Source organism: Hemitrygon akajei, chromosome 4 (genome assembly GCF_048418815.1).
Source record: "Hemitrygon akajei chromosome 4, sHemAka1.3, whole genome shotgun sequence".
NCBI classification, from domain to species: Eukaryota; Metazoa; Chordata; class Chondrichthyes; order Myliobatiformes; family Dasyatidae; genus Hemitrygon; species Hemitrygon akajei.
Genome location: NC_133127.1, coordinates 128,351,992 through 128,375,961, shown reverse-complemented (window position 1 = coordinate 128,375,961; position 23,970 = coordinate 128,351,992). Strand labels below are relative to the sequence as shown.

Here is a 23,970-nt window from a genome sequence, read left to right as displayed (position 1 = left end):
CGTGGTTTGGGTGGGTGAGATGTCCCAACCTCATGGATTTGGCGGGACCAAAGTCGTATACACCCTAGACGTACAAAGCTGGAGAAAGAATTCAGTGGTTGCTAGCAAGGGGCTAACGAGTCATTTTATCAGAGTTGCCCAATAAATGGGGATTTCAATTTCAAAATGCAACATTGTTTTAATCACACATTGAAAATAATTGAAAGCCCAATTTATGGGCATATGTTGTAAAGAGAACAAAACAGGAAAGCTCTGGGAAAACTTTCCCAAAAATGTGATCTAACCAGCAGTATTGTTGGTTTAAAAAGACTTTGAAATTAATTATAGTCTTGCACAGTCATGAGGTGTTCTCAAATAATTAAATTGTGAAAGGTGTGCTGTCTTTCTCATTTATTTTTCAATTTGCACTTTAAAGTAAACCCACTTTCCATCTGGTTGCACAATTACGCCACAGATCACGCTAACCTACCATTGTCACTTTGCATCAAGGTTAGATCAACCTCTCACAGGATGTCTTCTAATAGAAGTAGTTATGTAGTCTTTGGGTCTGTGGGGCACTAGAACATATGCTATTTATTCTCAAGAAGATATTTAACAATACCACGGGAAAATCTCACATCTGTTTATATTATTAACTGCAGAACTTACTCTGACACTAGGAAAATGTGTAGCAGTCAGTACGTAGCACTCTGTACTGCTAATCTTAGTAGACTGTAGAACATTTATAATAGATCTGACTACAAGCAACTAAAGGCAGCATTGTGATTACATTTACCGTATATCCACCAAATCCACTGCTCTTGAACTGCCTGGGAAAGCCATTATATTAAAACCTCACTTGCTTACTATTACAGTCATGGCTAATATTGAGAAAATGCTACAAGCAATGTGCTGGAAGAAATCAGGAAGTAAAGCAGCATCTGGGATCCTAGATCAGCTCCTGCCTCAAATAGCCATGCGACAAATACGCTTCCCTCTGCTGCATTACAGATAGGAAGATGGGTGCCATAATTCACAATGAGATAGGAGAAGGAAGGAAGAGCAGACAAAGAATTGGAAGTATGCTGAAGCATCCTGCAGCATTTTTAAACATGGGATTCTCTCAATGTTCAGGCTGTCTGCATGACAGCTTGGTGTAAAAGACCACAGTAAAGTTTCAGAGGTCAGGGTGATGGGAATGAACTCTCTTGCAAAAATGCTATCCCCTTCTCGCAAATCCTCCGTCTCCGCTGCACCTGCTCTCTGGATGAGGCTTTTCATTCCAAGACGGAGAATTCCAGGTCTTCCTTTTTTAAAGAAAGGGGCTTCCCTTCCTCCACCATCAACTCTGCTCTCAAAAGCATCTCTCCCATTTCCCGCACATCTGTCTCACCCCATCCGCCTGTCACCCCACTCGGGATAGGGTTCCCCTTGTCCTTACCTACCACCCCAGCAGCCTCCAGTCCAACATATAATTCTCCGTAACTTCTGCCACCTCCAACGGGATCCCGCTACCAAGCACATCTTTCCCTCCCCCCCTTTCTGCTTTCCGCACGGATCGCTCCCTACACGACTCCCTTGTCCACTCATCCCCCCCATCCCTTCCCACCGATCTCCCTCCTGGCACTTATCCTAGTAAACGGAACAAGTGCTACACCTGCCCTTACACTTCCTCCCTCACCACCATTCAGGGCCCCAGACAGTCCTTCCAGGTGAGGCGACACTTCACCTGTGAGTTGGCTGGTGTGGTATACTGCGTCCGGTGCTCCTGGTGTGGCCTTTTATATATTGGTGAGACCCGACGCAGACTGGGAGACCATTTCGCTGAACACCTACACTCGGTCCGCCAGAGAAAGCAGAATCTCCCAGTGGCCACACATTTTAATTCCAAGTCCCATTCCCATTCTGATATGTCTATCCATGGCCTCCTCTACTGTCAAGATAAAGCCACTCTCAGGTTGGAGGAACAACACCTTATATACCGGCTGGGTAGCCTCCAACATGATGGCATGAACATTGACTTCTCTAACTTCCCTTAATGCCCTCCTCCCCTTCTTACCCCATCCTTTATTTATTCATTTATTATTTCTTCCCTTTTTATTCTTTCTCTCTTTTTCTCTCTCTCTGTCCCTCTCACAATCACTCCTTGCCTGCTCTCCATCTCCCTCTGGTGCTCCTCTTGTGAGCCTACATAAGATCAACGGCTGATCGATATTCTCTTCCTGCAACAGTGACTAAATCTCAATAAAAATTGATTGGTTGTGAAGACTTTTGAAATAGCCTAAACTCTTAAAAGGTGCTATATAAACATCCATCATTCTTCTTTGACTGACAGAAACAATTCCTATGGGTAGGACTAACACTCACAAAATTCATATTTTAATTACTATAAAACTGAATAAGGGAAGCTTAATTAAAGTGAGATTTAGGAATGATGTTACGTTTTGTAGCTTCAAAACATTCAATTAATTCAAATGACAGGAGTCCGAAATGCGGGTGTAACTTCGTCTTTACTTTAAGCGAGGTGCATACATATCACATGGTAGCGTGATGGCGTATGCAATTATCATATTCTTACATATAACTCGTAATTAATTATTTAAAGAACAAAAATGCTTAATCAACCAATATGAAATACAAAATTACTCAAATACTATTGAAATATCAAAAACACAACATACCTCCCTGTTTAGCTGTAAACTCTAACTTAACAGAGAACTATATACACGGTATACTATATAATACCACTACTAACTACAGACATCCAGCATAGTTATTTTTAAATTGACCTATTCAGGCTTAAAGATTTAATCACTGTGGAGGCTTTCTTATTCTTGTGGGATAATGTTTTTCCTGAAAAGAGGTATCCCTCTTGTTGACAGGTGAGACTTGTGGCTGTGAACAATCTCAGAGTCTGGGGCCTCCTCCAGGGTGGCTGTAAGAGTTGACTCTGAAACTACAGGAATTGGTTCTAACAGTTCTGCACACCTTTCTTCTCCTTTATTTTCTCTAGATCTACTTCAATCCCTTTCTTTTTCTTTCTCATATTCTTTCTCTCTTTCACACCTTTCTCTTCCTCATTCACATTTTTCTCTCCATCTCTTCTCTCTCTTTTCTTCTTCTAGCTTGTGCATCTTGATCTTGGGAAGATACCTTTAGTTCACTGGAATATTCTCTTAATTAATCCTTCTATTGCTCCCCTTAAGATCTGATCTCTCCTCTTGGTTTCCTCATCCACATCATCATCTGACAACTCCTCTATTTTCGTATCTCCGTTAACTCCTTTCTTTTTGGCCGTCCATTCATCCAGTTGAGCTTTGGTCTTTTCATCTACTTTTAGAAGCAGCTTTTTGTCTCCCACTTGAAGTTCATGCAATAACCTTAATACACACAGAGTAGATTCTGGATTTTTATATTCACAAAAGCCGAAAACTTGCATCTTTCTTGAACCTCCTTGAATTTTTTTTCCAGCTTAAAACCAAGCCACATTTTGCAAATAACTTCCTGATTAACATATTAGAAGTTTTCTCAGATGTGTTGGCTACAAAATCTGTTGTAGACGGACCACTGCTTTCATCACTTTCACGCTTCCTCTAAGCAGCATGGTCCTTCCTTGGTCCAGTATTCTTTCCAACCAGAGGCAGAGGTTGGCACCAACACTTGTTTGTCCTCTGTTGGGCAATGGTTCACAGTGTTTGGCATGGAGACAGTTGTAGCATCAGCCAACACATTTCTTAATTCACGTTCTGTTGGCTTTAGTGGTGGGGTTATGGCTTGCAAATTGTGGATGGATCTCCATTTAAGTTGTAGTTTTCTCAGTCAATCATATCCCCACAATTCTGGTCCCCCTGTTTTTAAAACTAACAAGCTTAATGTGACTTATTGTTTGTTGTATTTCACAGGGTCAAATGTCATTCCCACAGAACCAGTCTTTTCTCCAGTACAAGTTCTTAGCTGAATATCTGCAGACTTCAGTTTAGTATCTTTGAAATACCAAACTCATTTTGTGGAATGAGTGAACCAGTGTCCAAATCCATTTTAATTAATTTGCCATTCACTTCTGATGAAAGCCATATTGCTTGTCTCCTGTTTGTTTCCGAATTGTAAATCTCAAGGCTACCCAGTCTTGGTTCACTCTTATCATTATCAAATTTTTCTTCAAAAGCCGGCAGGTTAGTGTTTTTTTTTAAACTGCACTTTCTCTTCCCTGTGCATACCATTTATTTTTGTCTACCTGTCATGCTTTTTGTATGTGTCCTACTTTTGCATATTCTGCCTTTAAACCTGCATTTGTTTGGTGTATGTGAGCCCCTGCCACAACTGTAGCACAATTAGTTGGCCTGGCTGGTTTCTGTTTAGTCATTGAAATTTTGATTACACTCACTATCATTCCTCACTGCAACTCATTTGCATCTTTGTCTGCTGATTCTGTTGATAGTGATTTCAACTGTTGTTTTAAATGTGAGTTGTACTTCAGTTAGAAGCCATTTTGAATGCATTCTTGTAAGATTCCACAGACTAAAGAATCTCTTAGTGTATCACTGAGTCCATTACCAAACTGACAATGCTCAATCTCTTCAACTCAGCCACGTACGCTTAAATGGACTCCCCTTCTTTTTGATTCTGCTTATGAAACCTAAAACATTCTTCAATTACCAATGGCTTTAGTTCTATATGTTCCTGAGTTCCTTTGACAACGTCAGGAAAGCTCAATTGTGCTGGCTTGGTTGGAGCAGTTATACTTCGAAACAATTTTGCACTTAGCAAAATTGGCACTTGATTCTCATTGGCTATTTCATTTGTGTCAAATTATTGTTCCAATCATTCACTATACATGAGCCAATTACCTGGTGTATAATTAAACTCATCAATCTTTCCGATGTATCCAGCCATTTCTGATTTTTTTCCAATGATTAGTATTACCCAGTACTCACTCCTCTTGAACCCTGAATTCTTCCACTTTCTTATTTTAAAAAAACTCAATTGTGTCTTCTCTTCCAATGAATATGTGCTGTGCGGCCTTTTCTAAACTCTGCATGTTCTGGACTGCATTTTCACTCGACGTTCCTCTGTCTTTTTATTTATTTTGAACGTTTCGTTGCACTTTCAGCAGGTCAGCTATCTCGGGTTCTTTTTAAAATTCTATCCTCTTCACTAATGTTATGTTTTGTAACTTAATAATATTAAATTAATTCAAAAGAAGATGGAATTGTAAGATACAGGTGTAATTAAATCTTTACTGTTGGGTATCTGCCATAATATGAAAGAAAGTTTCATACCCAGAATCTGAGGCCATCAAAATTCTTGGATCATAATACATTTGCAGGTTAGTGTAAGGTTCATATTGCTCATAATTATGCTTACCTGGTACTCTGTTGGTGGATTTCTGACACTACGTAAACTGTTAGTTTCAGAACTCGGAATACTTGACTGTTTGTTGTGTTTGAACTAGGGAGAGAAAATGAAAAAGTTTAGATGTAGCATAATGTTTGCCAAATATATTAACTGGAGATTTTGGCATCTGGAATCTACACACAGCACTTACTAACTCAAAACTTGATGGAGATATTACTTGAAGATAAGTTGTAATACTATGAAAAAATCTAGTTGTTGAATGTTGCTTTCAAATATTAAGATAAAAATATCTATTTTCCCCCAATTGTTTTATTACATTCAGGGATGCATTTATCTTCCACTTCCAGTACTGTAGCCCTTGTAGTGATGGTTCTCCAGCAACAATATTTGGTAGAGAAAGCCAAACCCTTGACACGGTGATGACAAAGTAACACTGATTTACAGTATGTTCTAAACTTCTACCACATTTTCAAAGTAGAAGCTTTCATAATCATGCTTGGCATGTTTAGTTACAAGTTTAATTTATTCCTGCTAGGCCTATACTCTCCAATCAAAAGCAATATATTCTCCATATTTATCTCATCAGCTCCCCTTAAGACCTTGAAAACTTCGATTAAATAACTGCCTGCATAGCAGAAAGTGCAGTTTTAGTTTGAGTAATCATTCCATGTCTTTTAATTGTAGATATCTGTCCAGTAAATCTACATTGCGGCCACTTAATTATGTACATCTCATGAATGCAAATATCTAATCAGCCAATCATGTGGCAACAACTCAGTGCATAAAAGCATGCAGAAATGGTCAAGAAGTATTGTTGTTCAGACCAAATATCGGAATGGAGAAGAAATATATAGAAGTGACAAGGAATCAAAATGGTGCCAGATTGGGTGGTTTGAGTATCTCAGAAACTGCTGGTCTCCTGTGATGTTCACACACAGCAGTCTTTAGAGATTAGAGATTGTTTGGAATACTTAACCAACAACGTATAGATGTAATTACTATAGTGATTAATGGGGTATTGCTCTTTCTTGAAGATTACATCAAATATTGAAGACTGCATGAGAATAAATAGATTGATGTACAAATAAAATAACCCTTTGGTATATGAGACATGTTATTTATTAAATTTACCAGAGAAGTCATTCAAAGTTCAATAAATATTTATTATCAAAGTTTGTATATATTATACAACCTTGAGGTTCATCACCTTACAGACAGCCACAACACAAAGAAAGCTCAAAAGAAGCCATAAAAAAGTCCATCAAACATTAAATGAACAGAGAGAGAAAAAACAGATTGTGCAAACAATAAAAGTAAACAAATAGCTTCAGAAACAGAAGTTTTATGAAAGATACAAAGCCAGGTATCACTGCAGCTGCAACAGGCCATAGCCTCAGTGCATCACAAGGCCGAGTAAACATTGGGAGACCACAGATGCGAAGCCAGGCATCACTGCAGCCAGAGCAGGCATAACCTCAGTTCAGCGCAGAGCTGAATGAACATTGCAGGGCAACCCGTCTCGCCTCCGGTCCTGACACCCTGACCTTTCGGATTCGATCAGACATCAGGACTTTTCTTGCTCTCGGGGATGTCTCCGCTTGCCTCTGCTTCAGCCTCACCTCTGCCTTCACTTGCCTCAACCAGGCCTCCCATGCACCTCCGACTCTGCCAACACTCGCCTCTGCTTTCCTCAAACATTTCTGCCGCCACCATCGCTCGCCTCTCCATTGTTAATGTTGATCGTTAGTAATAACGTATTATTAATAAGGTATTCAGTAGCTTTCTTTCTTTTGGTTTTGCCACCAATTAGTTGTTGCTGGGCATCACCACCCCCATCTTAAACCAGGGCTCATCAGTACCTAGGCCATATAATACTAAATTGTCAAGTCTATATATTATAGGGGTGCAGTTAAAATGATTAGAAAAGTAGGTTTGTATTTAGTTATATGTAGATTTTGATAATGTGCATGCATGGTCTGTAAATAATTATTTGTAAAATCTTAATCTTGTAAATAGGATGATACACATTGCTGACTACTGGGCAAAGTACTGGAGAGTTTAACATCGGTAGCTGAGCGAAGGGCGCTGAGTAGGCTACGGTCAATTATGGATAACTCTGAACATCCTCTACATAGCACCATCCAGAGACAGAGAAGCAGTTTCAGCGACAGGTTACTATCGATGCAATGCTCCTCAGACAGGATGAAGAGGTCAATGCTCCCCAATGCCATTAGGCTTTACAATTCTACCGCCAGGACTTAAGAACTTTTTAAAAGCTATTATTAATGCTTTTTGAGATAGTGATTTAGATGCATATCATATTTTTTACTGAGTTAAGTATTGTATGTAATTAGTTTTGCTACAACAAGTGTATGGGACATTGGAAAAAAAGTTGAATTTCCCCATGGGGATGAATAAAGTATCTATCTATCTACTAGGAGAGGTTGCTGAAGGTTTGGTAGTTTCTGGAGAAGGTTTATAAAGAGTGTCAGAGAAGAAAACGATTTTTTTAAAATGGATGTCAATTGCCATCAGCAAGCCTCCTCTGGTCTGCAGCAAACTATCATATATCTTCTACCACAACCATTCTTTTCATTCTCTGCATCGCTCCGTATTCTCTGCCAGATTACACACTTACTCAATTCTAAAAAGGTCATTGGCTCTGTCTCTTCCTCCATAAATCCCTCCTGACCTGCTGAGCATGTCAAACATTCTCTGATGCTAATTGAGTGTTCACCATCGATAAGGGATATTTGTATAGAGACCTCCAACTTGTTATCTGCCCTACTAAACAGTAATATAGAAGAACCTATGAATGCTAATGCTACAACTGCTTTCTCCAATTTAGTGATTTTAATGAGTTCTTGCTCTGATTAAATATTAGTATCCTTATGGCGTCCAACATCATTTTCCTTTTCTCTACTCTAAATAGCAATACATTACAAATATTTCACACATCGACTTTTTCCTTACTTTGTAAAATGGTATCTTATTGTCAGGAACGGGGGCAGGATTGGACCCAAATGCAGGACGTAGACACTGAAGTACTAGGGGTAGGACAGGATGGGGATGCCATGGCATGCAAGGGTTAAGGCAGGCAGGGCTGGATCCCGGAGGTCAGGCGAGGCAGGAGGATCCTAGAGTTCTGACGAGGCAGACAGGAGGATCCCAGAGTTTGGACGAGGCAGACAGGAGGATCCCAGAGTTCGTGGCAGACAGGAGGATCACAGTGTTCAGGCAGGGCAGGAGGATTCCTCATGCCAGGCCGCATGGAGGCAGGAGAATTCCAGTGTTCAGACAGGGCAGACAGGATCCCAGTGTTCAGGCAGGCAGGCAGATTCCTCACGGTGGGCCGCATGGATCCCGGGCAGGGCCGCCTCCAAGCGGGAACACAGAGGCCTGGGCCAGGCGCGGACACCTGGGCATATGCGGGGCACAACCCATGGGAAACAAGGGGAGGAAAGGGTAGGAGTCCTTAGGGTGGGCCGCATGGATCCCGGGCAGGGCCGCCTCCCAGGCGGAAAACACGGAGGCCTGGGCAAGGCGCGGACACCTGGGCAGGTGCGGGGCACAACCCTTAGGGAGCAATAGGTGGAATCAGCGGCAGTCCGGCTGGACCTGCCCGACGGAAGCAAGGGATCAGAAGGAAGCTGGGTCCAGGGTGAGGCAACAGGTAAGAAGGGGTAGAACCCCCGCCGGGCAGCGGCAGTCCGGCCGGATCTGCCCGACAGAGGCAAGGGATCAGAAGGAAGCTGGGTCCAGGGTGAGTCAACGGGTAAGAAGGGGTAGAACCCCCGCCGGGCAGCGGCAATCTGGCCGGACATCCCCGCCGGAGGCAAGGGATCAGAAGGGAGCTGGGTCCAGGGTGAGCAGCAGGACTACCGTGATACACCGGGTACATTGGTAGAGGCAACCGACAGCACGGGCAAGGCAAATAAGGCGGAACAGCGGGACCAGCACACAGGAGAGAAGCAGGGGAACAAGATCAACCGGATAGAGCATATACAGAACAGTCCAGCAACCAGGGCAGAACAGGATACAGACAGGATTCAGAGCGGGTTAAACCGGCTTCGGAGCAGGACGACCCCACAATTAGGCTCAGTCCCCGAGCCCCTTATAAACACCTGCCCCCTAATAGGCAACAGGTGTACCTCCTTAAGCCAAGATGATCCTATGGCTCCATGTGACAGGAGGGCTGGCTGCAAAGCCCGGAGTCCAGAGTCCACGGACTGGAGCAAGACCCGGAAGGCGGGCCCCAGACCGGACCCTAACACATATTCAGTTAAGTAGTTTGGAAAGTTTTCCCAACATGACTGTAAAAACACTGTTTTGATTTGCTTTTAAGTTTCTTTTGCTGTAACTCTTGCTTTTTATTTGTCACTTTGTATTGCCAGTTTGTGTTCTAATTTAGTCCTGCAAATTTATTTTTTTCTTAGTCTATGTGCCTGCAATAGATGGTAGTTTCCTTGCCTCACTTCTATTGAGCACACATTATCAAACATTTATTTAATAAACAATATCCAGTAAATGTTTTAATTACCAAACTTATACCTTTGCCGTCTCTACATTTTCTTGACACGGTCCTCTGCTACATCTCCAAAGATTCGGTAGAAACTTCTTAATTCTCAATAAAAGATAAAAGAAGGCCTTTGGACTAGGCACCAAGTTAAAAGGCACTGCAAGTGTCCGTCCTTCTTCAAAATAGGAAATCCATAGTTTGGCTCTGGCAAACTTCCATTCCACATCAGCATCATTCTTCAAAATCCAGAAAATATGATAATTTACCATAAAGGAAAATACAAGCATTCATCTGTGTCACAAGTAAAAAGCATGAAACATCAGCAATTCCCTGACACTAATAGTTTTCACTGCGCAATTATTATTTCCAGCCCATACACATGACATTATTATTGCTATATGGTCACATCCCACTACATTCCACATATAGCAATTATGATTTCCATCCCCTGAATCAGCCAAGGATACCATGACGGATGTAACAAAATGTATGCAAATACAGTATATCAGAAGCATAACTGAAATCTGTAATCATTATACACAGACTTGTAATCAAACTTCCTTTATGGTTATTTACAGTTTGGTTTAGAGTTCTCCCAGTTTGTGTGAGTTTGATGTTTTCAGTCTAACCTTTCCCCTATCCGACCTCATTCTGCATTTCTGCTTTTGCATCAGTTAAACTCTTGTGATCCTGAACCTGCCCTGGTCATTTTTTCAGCCATTTTGTTGTTATTCTTCCGCAAAAATTATTTGTAAGGTGTTGCAGTGACTTGCACTGTCAAACTGAGCAGATGGTGGCAATATCTTTTAATGAAAATCTTCTGATTTAATATCAGATTAGAATATTAGCTTATTCTAATCTAATATCAGAACGTTATATCAATGTTCTGGATTCAAAGGGTTGTAGTGATCTTGACACCAAGAGCTTCAGACTACTTGGCAGCAGTTCCTGAAGCAAAAAACTTGCAGAAATCAACTACAGTTGCTCTAGACCAAAACAGCTTCCAGAAATAAATTGGGATGAATCAGTGACTTGGCTTGCCTGCTGGGTACAGCCATCACCGCCAATGCCCCCTCTCCAGCCGCCTTCTTGTAGGACCAAAGCAACACTCACAAATGCTGGATGAACTCAGCAGGCCAGCCAGCATCTATGGAAAAGAACAAAGAGTCGACGTTTCAGGCAGAGCCCTTCACCAGGACTGGAATGAAAGATGAGGAAGCAGAGTAAGAAGGTGGGTGGAGTGACGGAAGAAGTACAAGGTGGTGGGCCGTAGACGAAACTGGGTGACGGGGTGAAGTAAAAAGCTGGGAAGGTGATTGGTGAAAGAGATAAAGGGCTGGAGAAAGGGAAATCTGATAGGAGAGGATAGAAGACCATGGAAGAAAAGGAAGGAGGAGCACTGGAGGGTGGTGATGGGCAGGTAATGAGACAAAGTAAGAGGCAGGAACAGTAATGGGAGAATGGTGAAGGAAGGGGTAGTTACAGGAAGTTCAAGTTGAAGGTTGAACTTCCTGTAACTACCTTATATGTACCTTCACCATATAAAGTGTTTCTCCTCCAACCTGAATGTGTCCTCATTGGGGCAGTAGAGGAGGCCATGGACTAACATGTCAGAATAGGAATGGGAAGTGGAATTGAAATGGGTGGCGTCTGGGAGATCCCACTTTTTCTGGCAGATGGAGCATTAAGTGCTCAGTGAATCAGTCTTGCAATTAAAACGGGATCACCTGGCAGCTAGTCATTTCAATACCCCCTCCTCCAGCACTTTATCTACCAATCAACTTCCCAGCTCTTTATTTCACCAAGCGTTAGAGACCACCTGGCCCGCTGAGCTCCCCCAGCATTTTTGTCTGTTGCTTTGGATTTCCAGCATCCACAGATTTTATCCTGTTTCCTATAGGACTAGCTGAGGTTGTGACAGTCTGCTAGAGTCATCGCAGCTGCTCCCCCATCCAAAGGAAAGTTGCAAGAACAAAGAGTAGACAATAGGCAATTTGAATGCTGAAAAGGTTTCAGTGGCCTAAAATTTATCTACACTAGAATCAAGGCAGGTGTCCAGGAAATGTACTGAGGTTGTAATGTCAGGAAGGAATTAAAGCTTGCACAAGGGCTTCATTGGGAGGTGAACTGGGACTAGGTAATGTAATGCAAGATAAACCAGGTGATCTTAGTTATGGAACATGTAATTGGTAGCTTAGCTCACGTTCAGATTGACAGCCAGGCTGAAAGCAGTTGATATGCTTTCAAACTTCAATATTTAACATTGAGCAGTTTAAAAACACCCTATCTATAATATTAGTCCTATTTCTCTCACCACAAATGCACTAAGTTTTCCAATATTCTCTCTTTTTATCCAGATCACCAAAATAAGTAGGATTTCCCTTCTCCAGCTACAAAATTCTTTGGAGACACAAGAGACTGCAGATACAGGAATCTGGAGCAATATAGAGCTCCTGAAGGAACTCAGTGGATCAGACACTGTCAAGAGAAAATCTGCAGATGGCAGCATCTGTGGAAAAAAGTACAGTCAACGTTTCGGGCCAAGACCCTTCGGCAGGACTGGAGAAAAAGAGATGAGTAGATTTAAAAGGTGGAGAAGGGGAGAGAGAACCACAAGTTGACAGGTGAAACCAGGAGGGGGAATGATGAAGTAAAGAGATGGGAAATTGATTGGTGAAAGAGATACAGGGCTGGAGAAGGGGGAGTCCAATAGGAGAGAACAGAGGCCATGGAAGAGGAAAAAGCAGGGAGGGAGGGAGGAAGGTGGTGGGCAGGCAAGGAGATATGGTGAGAGAGGGAAAAGTGGATGAGGAATGGTGAAGGGGTGGGGGGCCTTTATAGGAAATTCAAGAAATCAATGTTCGTGCCATCTGGTTGGAGACTACCCAGACAGAATAAAATGGGTGGCCACTGGGAGATCCTGCTTCACCTTGCGGATGGAACATAAGAGCTTGGCGAAATGGTCTCCCAATCTACGTCCGATCTTACCGATACACAACAGGCCACACCGGGAGCACTGGACACTGTATGTGACCACCCCAGCTGACTCACAGATGAAGTGTCGCCTCACCTGGAAAGACTGTTTGGAGTCCTGAATGGTTGTGAGGGAGAGGTGTAAGAGCAGGCGTAGCACTTACTCCACTTGCAAGGATAAGTGCCAGGAGGGAGATCAGTGAGGAGGGACAAATGGACAAGGGAGCGATCCCTGCAGAAAGCAGACAGTGGAGAAGAGGAAAGTATGAGCTCAGAAGTGGGATCCCATTGTAGATGGTGGAAGTTCCAGAGAATCCTGTGCTGGACGCAGAAGCTGTGGGATGGTAGGTGAGGACAAGAGGAACCCTATTCCTGGTTGGGTGGTGGGAAGATGGGATAAGTGCAGACTTATGTAAACTGGAAGAGATGTAGTTGAGGGCAGAATTGATGGTGGAGTCAGGGAAGCCCCTTTCTTTGATAAAAGACATCTCCTTCGTTCTAGAATGAAAAGTCACATCCTAAGAGCATATGCGGTGGAGATGGAGGAATTGCGGCATTTTTACAAGTAACAGGGTGGGGAGTGGTATAGTCCAGGCAGCTGTGAAAGTCCATAGGTTTATAATAGATATCAGTAGATGAACTGTCTCCAGAGATAGAGACAGTAAGATTGAGAAAGTGGAGGGAGGTGTCAGAAATGGACCAGGTAAATTTGAGGGCAGGTGGAAGTTGGAGGCAAAGTTGATGAAGTCGACAAGTTCAGCATGTTTGCAGGAAGCAGCACCAATGCAAACATCGACATAGCATAGGAAAAGTGGGGGACGGACACCTGTGTAGGCTTTGAACATAGACTGTTCTACGTAGCTGACAAAAAGACAGGCATAGCTGGGACCCATGCGAGTGCCCATGGCTTCACCTTTTGTTTGAAGAAAGTGGGAGGAGCCAAAGGAAAAATTATTAAGAGTGAGGACAAGTTCCTCTAGACAGAGGAGAGTGGTGGTGGAGGGAACTGGGTGCATCTGGTGTCCAGAAAGAAATGGGGATGTTAATAGAGTTGTGCTTCCTGAAGAGGAAAGGGTTAAGGTGTAAACTAATCAAATAATGCATTAATTTGAAAAAGCAGACAACAGGTTTAACCCTACAATGAGTAAATGCAGAACTGAATTAAATTAGAAATAAGACCTGTGTAAAATAAAACAGGAAAATTGTTGTGTATAAACGTTTCGGCAATATCGATTGATTAAGCATTCCTTATTGTTTATATCATTGATTATTGGTTATATGTAAAAGTACATGAATGGCATATGTCATTATGCCACCACATCATATGTGCATGCCTCACTAAAGAAAATTGAAGTGTACATGTGCTCCCGGGCTCCAGTGTTTTACTATCGATTAGTTTTTGGAGTTACAAAACATAACAAGTAAATTTTTAAATTAACCCAAGATGTCTACCTACCTGTTGAAGTGCAGCAAGATGTTTGAGTTTCAAAAAAGTGCCTCAATATTTTATCTTTGGAAAGTGAGCAGACGATCAAGTAAACAAAAGCAAAAAAATGGTTGAAATTCATGGGTTCACAAACAGTACCATGTGATGATAATAGTAAATAAGAAAAAGATCTGGCAACATCAGAAAGATAGATGCATCTGATTGCACAAAAGACAACAGGCTGATATATACTGAATGACCTGAACAAGTAGTCAGTGAAATGAGAGTGCCGGGTTTGCTGAGTGTAATATGCAGTAAGTATACAGTTTGCTTAGAAGTTTGACTGCTCAAAGCAAACTTGCCGAAATCAGCTTGGGTGATATTGTGAAATTAATGCAGGAACATTTAGAACTGAAACAGTTGTTGATTGCAGGCCACTTTTAAGTTTCATAAGAGGAATCAAAAGGAAGGGGAATCTATTTCAGCTTACAATGCGTGGCTGAATTCAAGAGATTGGCCAAGCATTGTCAGTTCAGTGATGGGTTTGATGCACTGAGAGATCATTTAGTTTGTGGAAACTTATAAGATAACATTCTGGAAACAGCAGCCTGAGATGTGATTGACTTGCAGTCAAGAATGAAAGTGAGTGTGAACAAAATTGCAAAGTCTAAACAGACACCTGCTTAGCCAAATAAATTGTGATACTATTGTGACAGGGGCTCACATACACCAGATCAATGCAGATTTAAGGATGAAACTTGCAGAAAGTGCAACAAAGTAGGACACATACAAAGAGCATGTTCAGCAGACAAAAATAAATGGACTCCACAGGGAAGAGAAAAAGATAGAAAGTCAATTTTCAGTTTCAAAGCGAACGGATCTGCATGCTGTTGATGAAAAGCTGATAATGATGAGAGTGACACAGGTCTTCAGAATTACAATGTGAAATCTAACCAGAGTCAAGGAATATGGCTTCCACCAGAAGTGAACAGCAAATTAATTAAAATAGAATTGGACACTGGCTCGGCTGTTTCAGTCATTCCACAAAATGAGTTTGAATGACAGTTCAAAGATACTGAAGTGAAACCTGCAGATACCCAACTAAGAACTTATACTGGAGAAAAGATTACTCCTGCAGGAATGACATTGTAACAGTGAAATACAAAAATGAATGAACCACATTGGCTTGTATGTATTTAAAGTAGGTGGGCCAGCATTGTGGAGCCATAATTAGCTGAGACAATTACAAACTAACTGGAGATCCAGCCACCATTTTCATGCCACATCCCTTCAACAGAGTCAACTGAAAGGATTGAGAAAGGTTCTGGATGAAGAAATAGCAAAATGTTTAATGATGACATTGGAAAACTCAAAAATATCAAGGATAAAACAGTGTTAAATGAAAATGCCACACCCAAGTTTTACAAAGCATGTGTGGTTCCTTATACCATCAGAGATAAATTAGCCACTGAGCTAGATCACATGGACATTGAAGGAATTCATTCCAAGGTTGAGTGGAGCCCGTAGGCAATGACAGTGATACCAGTAGCGAAGAAAAATTGGGGCTGTCAGGATCTGTGGCAATTTTAAGGTCACCATAATTCCAGTACTGAAATTAGATCAATATCCTCTGCCTACAACAGAAGATATCTTTGCTGAAATGTTATCCTCCAGAAAGGTTTGCGAAGTGAACTTAGCAGGGAGCTACCTACAGATGGAGATGGAAGAAGAGTCCAAAGTGTTTCTCACCATAAAACATTCACAAAAGGCTTTATCGCTATAATAGGCTTATTTTTGGAGTAGTATCGGCACTCCGGCAGAAAACAATGGACCAAGTACTGAAAGGCTGCCAAGGACACTCAGTGTTATCTGGATGACATCACTGTTACCAGTGAGGCTAACAAGGACAATCTCCAAAATCTCAAGACAGTGCTAAAAGGATCAGATTATTATGGGCTCGGAGAATGGCACAACAAGTGCGGAGTCTTTAAACCAAGCATCACTTACTGCGGTCACACCATTGATGCACAAGCATTGCACAAGTGTGCTGAGAAAATGCCAGCAGTGGTGGATCTGAGAGCTAAAGTGCTGGAGGGGCTATATGCTGGTCATCCAGGCAACATCATAATGAAAGCATTGGCTCAAAGCTCTGTATGATGGCCTGGCATAGGTCAGCAGCTTCCCATGCACTGTTTGGGATTCCAGGAGCAGTGCCTCTCCATCCCCAGGAATGGCCTGCATTTTCCTGGCAAAGGATTTTGCAGGATCATTCATGGGCTCAGATTTCTTGGTAGTAGTGGATGTTGCTAAAGTGCACATGGGCATGTGTTCTCAATAGCCTCTACTACAGCCTAGCTGATGTGTTCAGAAGCCACTTCTCAAGGTCTGGTGATCCAGAACCCTTAGTCGATGACAATAGACCACAGTTTATTGTGGAAAAGTTCCAGTCATTCCTGAAAATGAATGGAATAGACATTACATCTGCACTGTACCACCCAAATGGCTTAGCGGAAAGGTTTGTCCAGAGTCTAAAGTGAGTACTGTAATGTCAGCAGAACACACTCACTGAAACAGAATCAGAAGCTTGCCAACTTTCTCCTTGCATATTGCAATGCAACATACTCCACAACCAACAACTCACTGGCTATGCTCTTCCTGGATCATTCCTTGTGCTCGCACTTGGATCTCCTCAAACCTAATCTCAGAAAGTGTATGCAGGACAAACTGAGGGTTCCTCAAATAAGGAGGTTCGATCTTTCACTCCTGGAGAAGCAATCCTGATGAGGGACTACAGAGGTGGTCAAAAATGGATACAGGGAAAGATTAAGGACAGAAGTAGAACACTCTCCTACACAGAGTAGATTGTGTCTGATGTTATCTGGAGATGACACGTCAATCAGTTGAGGAGAGCAGAGTCAATTGTTAAAGAAGAAAGGTGTCTAGAGGTAGGACCAGGAGAGAAGCAAAGATTAATGTAGATCCAGAGAGAAAAGCTGAGAAAAGAAGAAAGACAGATATCCATAGCTGTCAGAACCACTTCCTGCAGGACTAGAGTGAACTCCTACAACCACCATGGAGGAGGACCCGGTTGTTTCACTGCTACAAGTCTCCCCTGCCAAGCAGAATGACCCCCATAGTCAGGAAAGACATTATCCTATAAGAGTAAGAAATCTTCCACACAAATATATCTCTAGTCCTGAATGAGACAATTTAAAATTTACTATGCTGTGGATGACTTGAGATGTATTCTATATGGAGTTGAAACTTATAGCTCAGCAGGGAGGAGTATTGTGTCTTTAATATTTCAGTAACATTTGAGTTATATTTTAAATGTATTGTTTAATTAAGCATTCTTTGTTGTTTACATAATTCATTACAAGTTAAATGTAAGAGGTACATGAATGGCTTATGCCATTACATCACCATGTCATTTTTGCATGCCTCACTAAGTATACACATTCTCCTGGGCTCTTCTGTTTTTCTTTGATTATTTTTTGGAGTTATAAAGCATAACACGAATATTTTTTCAACAGGTTTGCAACAAACCAACAGGTTAAAAGATTCATACCTGTTTGAGAAAGAATGATGTTGAAGAGATTCAAGAATTGTCCTTGTGAACGGTAGTGCTGGAGCCAGATGGCTAGTGATTGCTGCAGCTTAGAACTGGCCTTATCCAGTAATTAATATGTTCAGGTCAAATACATCACCTCAGTTTAATAAGCATAATTGTTGATTTTCTTTTTCAAAAGAGCTCTTGGCATTGGAAACAGGTGATGGAAAATGCCAATCCCTGCCCTCTGAGGGAGGGCAAAACGACCCACACAGAACAATTTCTGCATATCTTTATCCAAATTTCTCATCACATGTAGTTTACGTCTAAAAGATCTAATTAAAACATGTATGAAGAGGTTTCAGCCTGGTCTCAGCCTGATAACTCTCTGTGAAGACACTCCATAGCAACAATGGACAAACAGCAGGTAATCAGTAACTTGTGGATGGATACAGAGCTTAAGCAATAAACGGATGCTAGAGCACTGCAACTCTGTTTGCACAAGATCCAACGGACACTGAGCTTCTGCTCTTAGTTTCTCCTAGCCGTATGTCCGACTCACTGCTCATGGTAGCTCCAGGTCCATTGTCTGCCTCAGTCAGCGCTCATTGCTTCTCCCAGGTCATGCGTCTGAGTCACTGATCCCAGTTTCTCCCAGGAGGTATATCTCACCTACAGTACTCAGTCTCTCCCAAGCAAACTATCTGACCCATTGATCACAATCTGTCTTGGACCATATGTCTCGGTCACTTCTCACAGTGTCTCCGGGACAATATGACTGAGCCACCACTCACAGTCTCTTTGCGGCCTGGTATCTCAGTCATTGTTCACAACTTCCCCAGACCAGGAGTCTGAGTCGAAGGAAGCAGAACAGACAGGAGGGAGAGTGGGATGCTCAGTATTCAGGGCCTCCAGATCCTGGCTGCAGCGTCCAGCTCCGTATCTTATGAGATACTGGCTACACAGATGGTCAGATGAGCCAGGACACAAACGACTACTTGTCTCTTACTTTGACTGAAGTTCTGGCAAAAGGATCCAGCTGGGAAGCTGCTCAGTGATGTGAACAAAGTTCTTCCTGGAAAATACTGAGAGATAACCCAGAGTGACAACAAGGTACTAAAGCAAACTCCTTATCCATCAGCCCATGAGCTAGAGCCAGAAGCCCAATCATTGCCACAGCCTTTCACTGGTGAGTTCCACTAACATGTCAATGAGTTACTACAGTATGCAGACCTTGCCGATCATCTGGGGCCCTGCCTCCGATCCACAGTTTGGAACATCTTGGAATTTGCTACCTATTCCCAATTGTGTGCAACCAGCAAGATCAGGCTGCTCATTGCTTCCTGGAAGATCTCCACCATGGGGGTGGGGAGAGATCGGAACCAGAGTGCCTGGGCAGGTAGTGGAGTGGTGGTAGGAAAAATAGACAAAAAGCCTACATATGAAGTCAGGAACCAAAAGGTTGAGCATGATAGAACCAATGCTCTTTGTTGCATCTATTTCAATGTAAGGAATATTGCAGGTAAGGCAGATGATCTTAGAGTATGATTAGCACATGAAATCATGATATTGTACCTTTGAGTGAGACTCGGTTGCCGGAGGGGCAGGACTTGCAGCTCCCTGTTCCGTGGTTACATTGTTTTAGATGTGATAAAGGGAAAGGGGGTGGGAAGTGGCATTATTCATTAGGGAAAATGTCATATAGCGTTCAGATAGGATAGAATGGAGGTCTCATTGAATCTATATGAGCAGAATGAGTAATAAGGAATGGATGACCACATAAATGGGATTATATTATACACCCTCAGACAGTCAGTGGGATTTAGAGGAGCAACTTTATAGAAGAGGAGCAGGTATTTGCAAGAAAAATAAGGTTGTGATAGGTAATTTTAGCTTTCCACATGTTGATTGGGACTCACATACTGTAAAAGGGCTGGATGAGATACATTTTGTCAAATGCGTTCAGGGAAGTTCCCTTAATTAATATTTAGAGGATCATTTATCAGAGGAGGTGACAGTAGTGTGTATAGAACCTTATGATCATAATGCCATTAGTTTCAAGATAATTATAGGAAAGGATAGAACTGGTCCCTGGGTTGAGATTCTAAATTAGAGAAAGGCCAATTTGATGGCATCAGAAAGGATGGGGCAGGAGTAGATTAGGACAGATTGTTTTCAGACAAAAGAATGTTTAGTTAGTGGAAGGCCTTCAAAAGAGAAATATTGAGAGTACAGAATTTGTATGCTCCTGGTAGAATAAAAGTCCAGGCTAACATGTTTAGGGAACCTTGGTTTCCTGGTTAAGAAGAAGGAGATGCATAGCAGGTATAGGCAGCAAGGTACAAATAGGGTGCTAGAGGAATGTAAGAAATGCAACAGAACATCTAAGGGGCAAAATCAGTAGGGGCAAAAGGCAGCATGAGACTGCTTTCACAATCAAGAGAAAATCTGCAGCACCTACACATGCAAAATGCAAGGGGAACTCAGCAGGTCAGGCAACATCTATGTAAAAGAGTAAAGAGTCAATGTTTTGGGCTGAGAGCCTTCATCTTTTCCATAGATGCTGCTCGACCTGCTGTGTTTCTCCAGCATTTTGTGTGTGTTGATGAGATTACTCAAGTAGAGCGAGAAGGAGAATCTCAAGGGCTTCTACAGATATATTAAGAGCAAAGGGATAGTCAGGGACAAAGTTGGTCTACTTGAAGGTGAACATGGTATTCTGTGCATGGAGCCTAACAAGATGGGGGAGATCTTAAATGGATTTTTTGTATCTGTAATTATACAAGAGGTGAACAGAGCCTATAGAACTGAAGCAAAACAGTATTGACCTCATGGACTGTTTTTGGATTACAGAAGAGGTATTTGCTGTCTCAAGACAAATTAGGGTGGAAAAATCCCCAGGCCCCGATAAAGTGTCCCACCAGACCTTATGGGAAGCTAGGGCAGAAATTGGAGGGGCCCCGTCAGAGGTATGCAAAATGGCCCTAGCCATGAGTGAGGTGCCGGAGGATTGGAGGATAGCTGGTGTTGTTTTGTTGTTCAAGAAAAGCCTTGAGAATAAGTAAGAAAATTACAGGACGGTAAATCTGATGCCAGTGGAGGGTACAGTATTGTAAGGGACAGGACATACAAGTACTTGGACAGATAATGCCCAATTGGGAGTTGTCAAAATGGCTGTTATTGTGGTAGGACATATCCAACAAATCTTACAAAGTATTTCGAGAAGGTGACCAGGAAAGTTGAAGAAGGAAATGCAGTTGTCTAGATGGAGTTTAGCAAGACCTTTGACAAGATCCCACTTAGGAAGCTGGACCAGAAAGTTCAAGAAACGCACAAAATGCTGGATGAACTCAGCCGGCCAGAGAGCATCTATGGAAAAGAGTACAGTTGACATTTCAGACCGAGACCCTTTGGCAGGATTGAAACGTCGGCTGTACTCTTTTCCATAGATGCTGCCTGGCCTGCTGAGTTCATCCAGCACTTCGTGTGTGTTGCTTGGACTTTGAGCATCTGCATATTTTTTCTTGTTCCAGAAAGTTCAATTGTTTGGCATTCTGGATGAAGTATTAAAATGGATTCTACATTGGTTTAGCAGTAAAGGGTAGAAGGTGGGTAGTAGATGTTTGCTCCTCAGACTGGAGGCCGGTGGTTAGTGTGCCACGAGGAACACAGTGCTGGGTCCATTGTTGCTTGTCATCTATATTAATGATTTGGATGATAATGTGTTAAACTGGATCAGCAAATTTGTGGAAGATACCAAACCTGGTGTGTAGTGGACAGAGAAGAAGGCTATCAAAGCTTGCAGTAGGATCTGGAACAGCTGGAAAAATGGGCTGAAAAATGACAGATGGAATTTAATGCAGACAAGTGTGAGATGTTGCACTTTGGAAGGACAAACCAGGAAAGAACTTACATAGTGATCGGTAGGTAGGGCATTGAGAAATGCAGTAGAACAAGGGGATCTGGAAATTCAGATCTATAGGCATCTCAGGTAGATATAATAATAATAAAGACAGCTTTCGCCACCTTGACTTTCATAAGTCAAAATATTGAATGCTGGAGTTGGGATGTCATGTTGAAGTTGTACAAGACACTGATGAGACCGTATTTGGTGTATTGTGAGAAGTTCTGGTCATCTACCTACAGGAAGGATATCAAAAATATTTAGAACCTCTGATAGTCATTTTTGTAATGTACGGAATGCAGCAGCAGTATTCATACAGTAACTCCCATAAGTAACCATGCAATAGTGGCCAGAAATTATGTTTTGTTCTGTCAATAGAGGGATGAATTTTAGTCAGTACACCATGTATAACATCTCTTTTTCAAGTACTGCTGTGTGATTCCTTTAATCCCCCGAGACAGTAGAAGGAATCTCGTTTGTTAGACAACATCATTATCCATGTATCATTACCAACTTTCATTGGATTATCCAGGCTTATATTCACAGATGTTGGACAGGAATTGGAAGCATGACTCTCTGATTAGTAAGCTATCAGATGAAGCACAACTGACAGCTTTGGTTAAGCATCTGCTCATTTGGTTGTAAAATACCTTGAGACACACTGAAGTTGCAAATGGTGGTGGACAAACACTACTGTTTTTCATGTTCAAGGCTATCGGTCCTCAGAAAGGACAGCAATATGCAGCTAACATAGTAGAAAAGAGCTTAGTAAAGGTAAGTCAGCATGCAAACTGTGTAGTTATCTAAGGAGCACCTAGAACCTAATAAATGGTAAAATTATTACCATTATAGTGGAAAAATTAAAAAGGGAGGCATGCAAAAAAATTGGATGCCAATAACAGAAAATGTTAATCTTCATTTAGATTAGTATAAGCAAATCAGTTCAAGTTTTATAGCAAATTACTGTTACATAATGGGGACAGTTTCTTGAAGTGATTCATCATCAAACTAAAAAGCCACACTAAATTCAATGGTGAGCAACAGACCAAAAGTAATCAACAATCTAACCACAAGAAACCATTTCTCAAATTGTGGCAATAATATGATGGAACTTGCTAAGGGCTCGACTGAGTGAAGGTAGTTGTACAACAAGGAATTTACATTCAAATAAACTTCAGAATATTATTTCAGAGCTATTAGAATCAAAATTCAAACTTGAATTGGAAACAGTGAAGGCAAATTTTGAAAGCAGACTGCAATGCACATACACTAAGTGCTCATTATCTGTTGACTGGGGTGAGTGTACTTGAGAGTTCAGGGTTGAGAACCTTTGGCGTCAGTATTGTGAGAAGTTTTGGAGCTGGAGACAGGATCGAGAGTGTGAAACCGGAGTGCAGATGCAGCCAGTACTGGCATTGGGTTCAGGATTGAGAACACCAAGAGTCAGATGTGGGTGAGTAGATACTGTTTACAGTTGAAATGGAAACTTACACACTCAAATTTACAAACAAGCTCAATGTTCTTTATAGCTTTGACCATGTATGTCACTTAAGCCTCAGAGTAATTGCCAGTGGCCTTAGTGGTATCCGTGACTTCTGGTTCTCCATGGAAGTCTGTGCCCCTATTCCTGAGGAATAATGTGGACATAATGCACTTTTTCACATAGTCTTTAGAGGTTACAGAGGACAAATTTACATGTCATATTTCAAATTTTCAGCGCAGCAACCAACTGTGAACTATACTTTTTTTAAAAACCATTCACAACATCATACACAGTAAGTAAGAATTGAGAACTTACCTCAATTTCTTGAAATGAATTGTTAATCATCGCAATCAGCATATTTAGAAGCACAATGACCATTGTCACGTGGTAAACACCATACAAAACATAGCCAATGTTCTCAATAAATTTGTGATCATAATTGATGACCACTGACTTGACTTCTGATAATCCAAAAATAGCCCAAAATAGAGTTTTAAAGCTTTCTTCAACACTGCAAGAGAAATGATAAATATCAATTGATCCATTCAGTATATCAATTGAAAATAAACAATGTTTTAGTTCCTTATTAAATATGATAAATGCTGCAGTGTAAACTCAAGATTATTTGGGTTAAATTTCTTCATTTTACCATAAGATCATGAGACCATAAGATATAGGAGCAGAATTAAGTCATTTGGCCCATCACTATTGTAGTCTTCTTTACTTCTGTTCAAAACCAGAGAGCCGGTCACTGTGGCTCCTGGTAAGTCAACCCCCTCAA

At 41.7% G+C, this 23,970-nt stretch overlaps 1 protein-coding gene across 4 annotated transcripts in view; it reads right to left on the bottom strand.

The window, feature by feature from the left end:
• Positions 1-23,970, bottom strand: part of LOC140726641 (short transient receptor potential channel 6-like) — a 138,272-nt gene that overhangs the window by 4,551 nt on the left and 109,751 nt on the right. For 2 of the 4 annotated variants that reach the window (XM_073043272.1, XM_073043271.1), the window contains 3 exons: positions 23,505-23,700; positions 9,886-10,089; positions 5,344-5,427 (listed from right to left, as the gene is read on the bottom strand). In XM_073043272.1, the coding sequence (XP_072899373.1) occupies positions 5,344-5,427; positions 9,886-10,089; positions 23,505-23,700 (484 nt within the window). Of the gene's footprint in view, positions 1-5,343; positions 5,428-9,885; positions 11,001-14,293; positions 14,337-23,504; positions 23,701-23,970 lie in introns of those variants that run through there. The other 2 variants (XM_073043273.1, XM_073043274.1) reach the window with 2 other exon arrangements.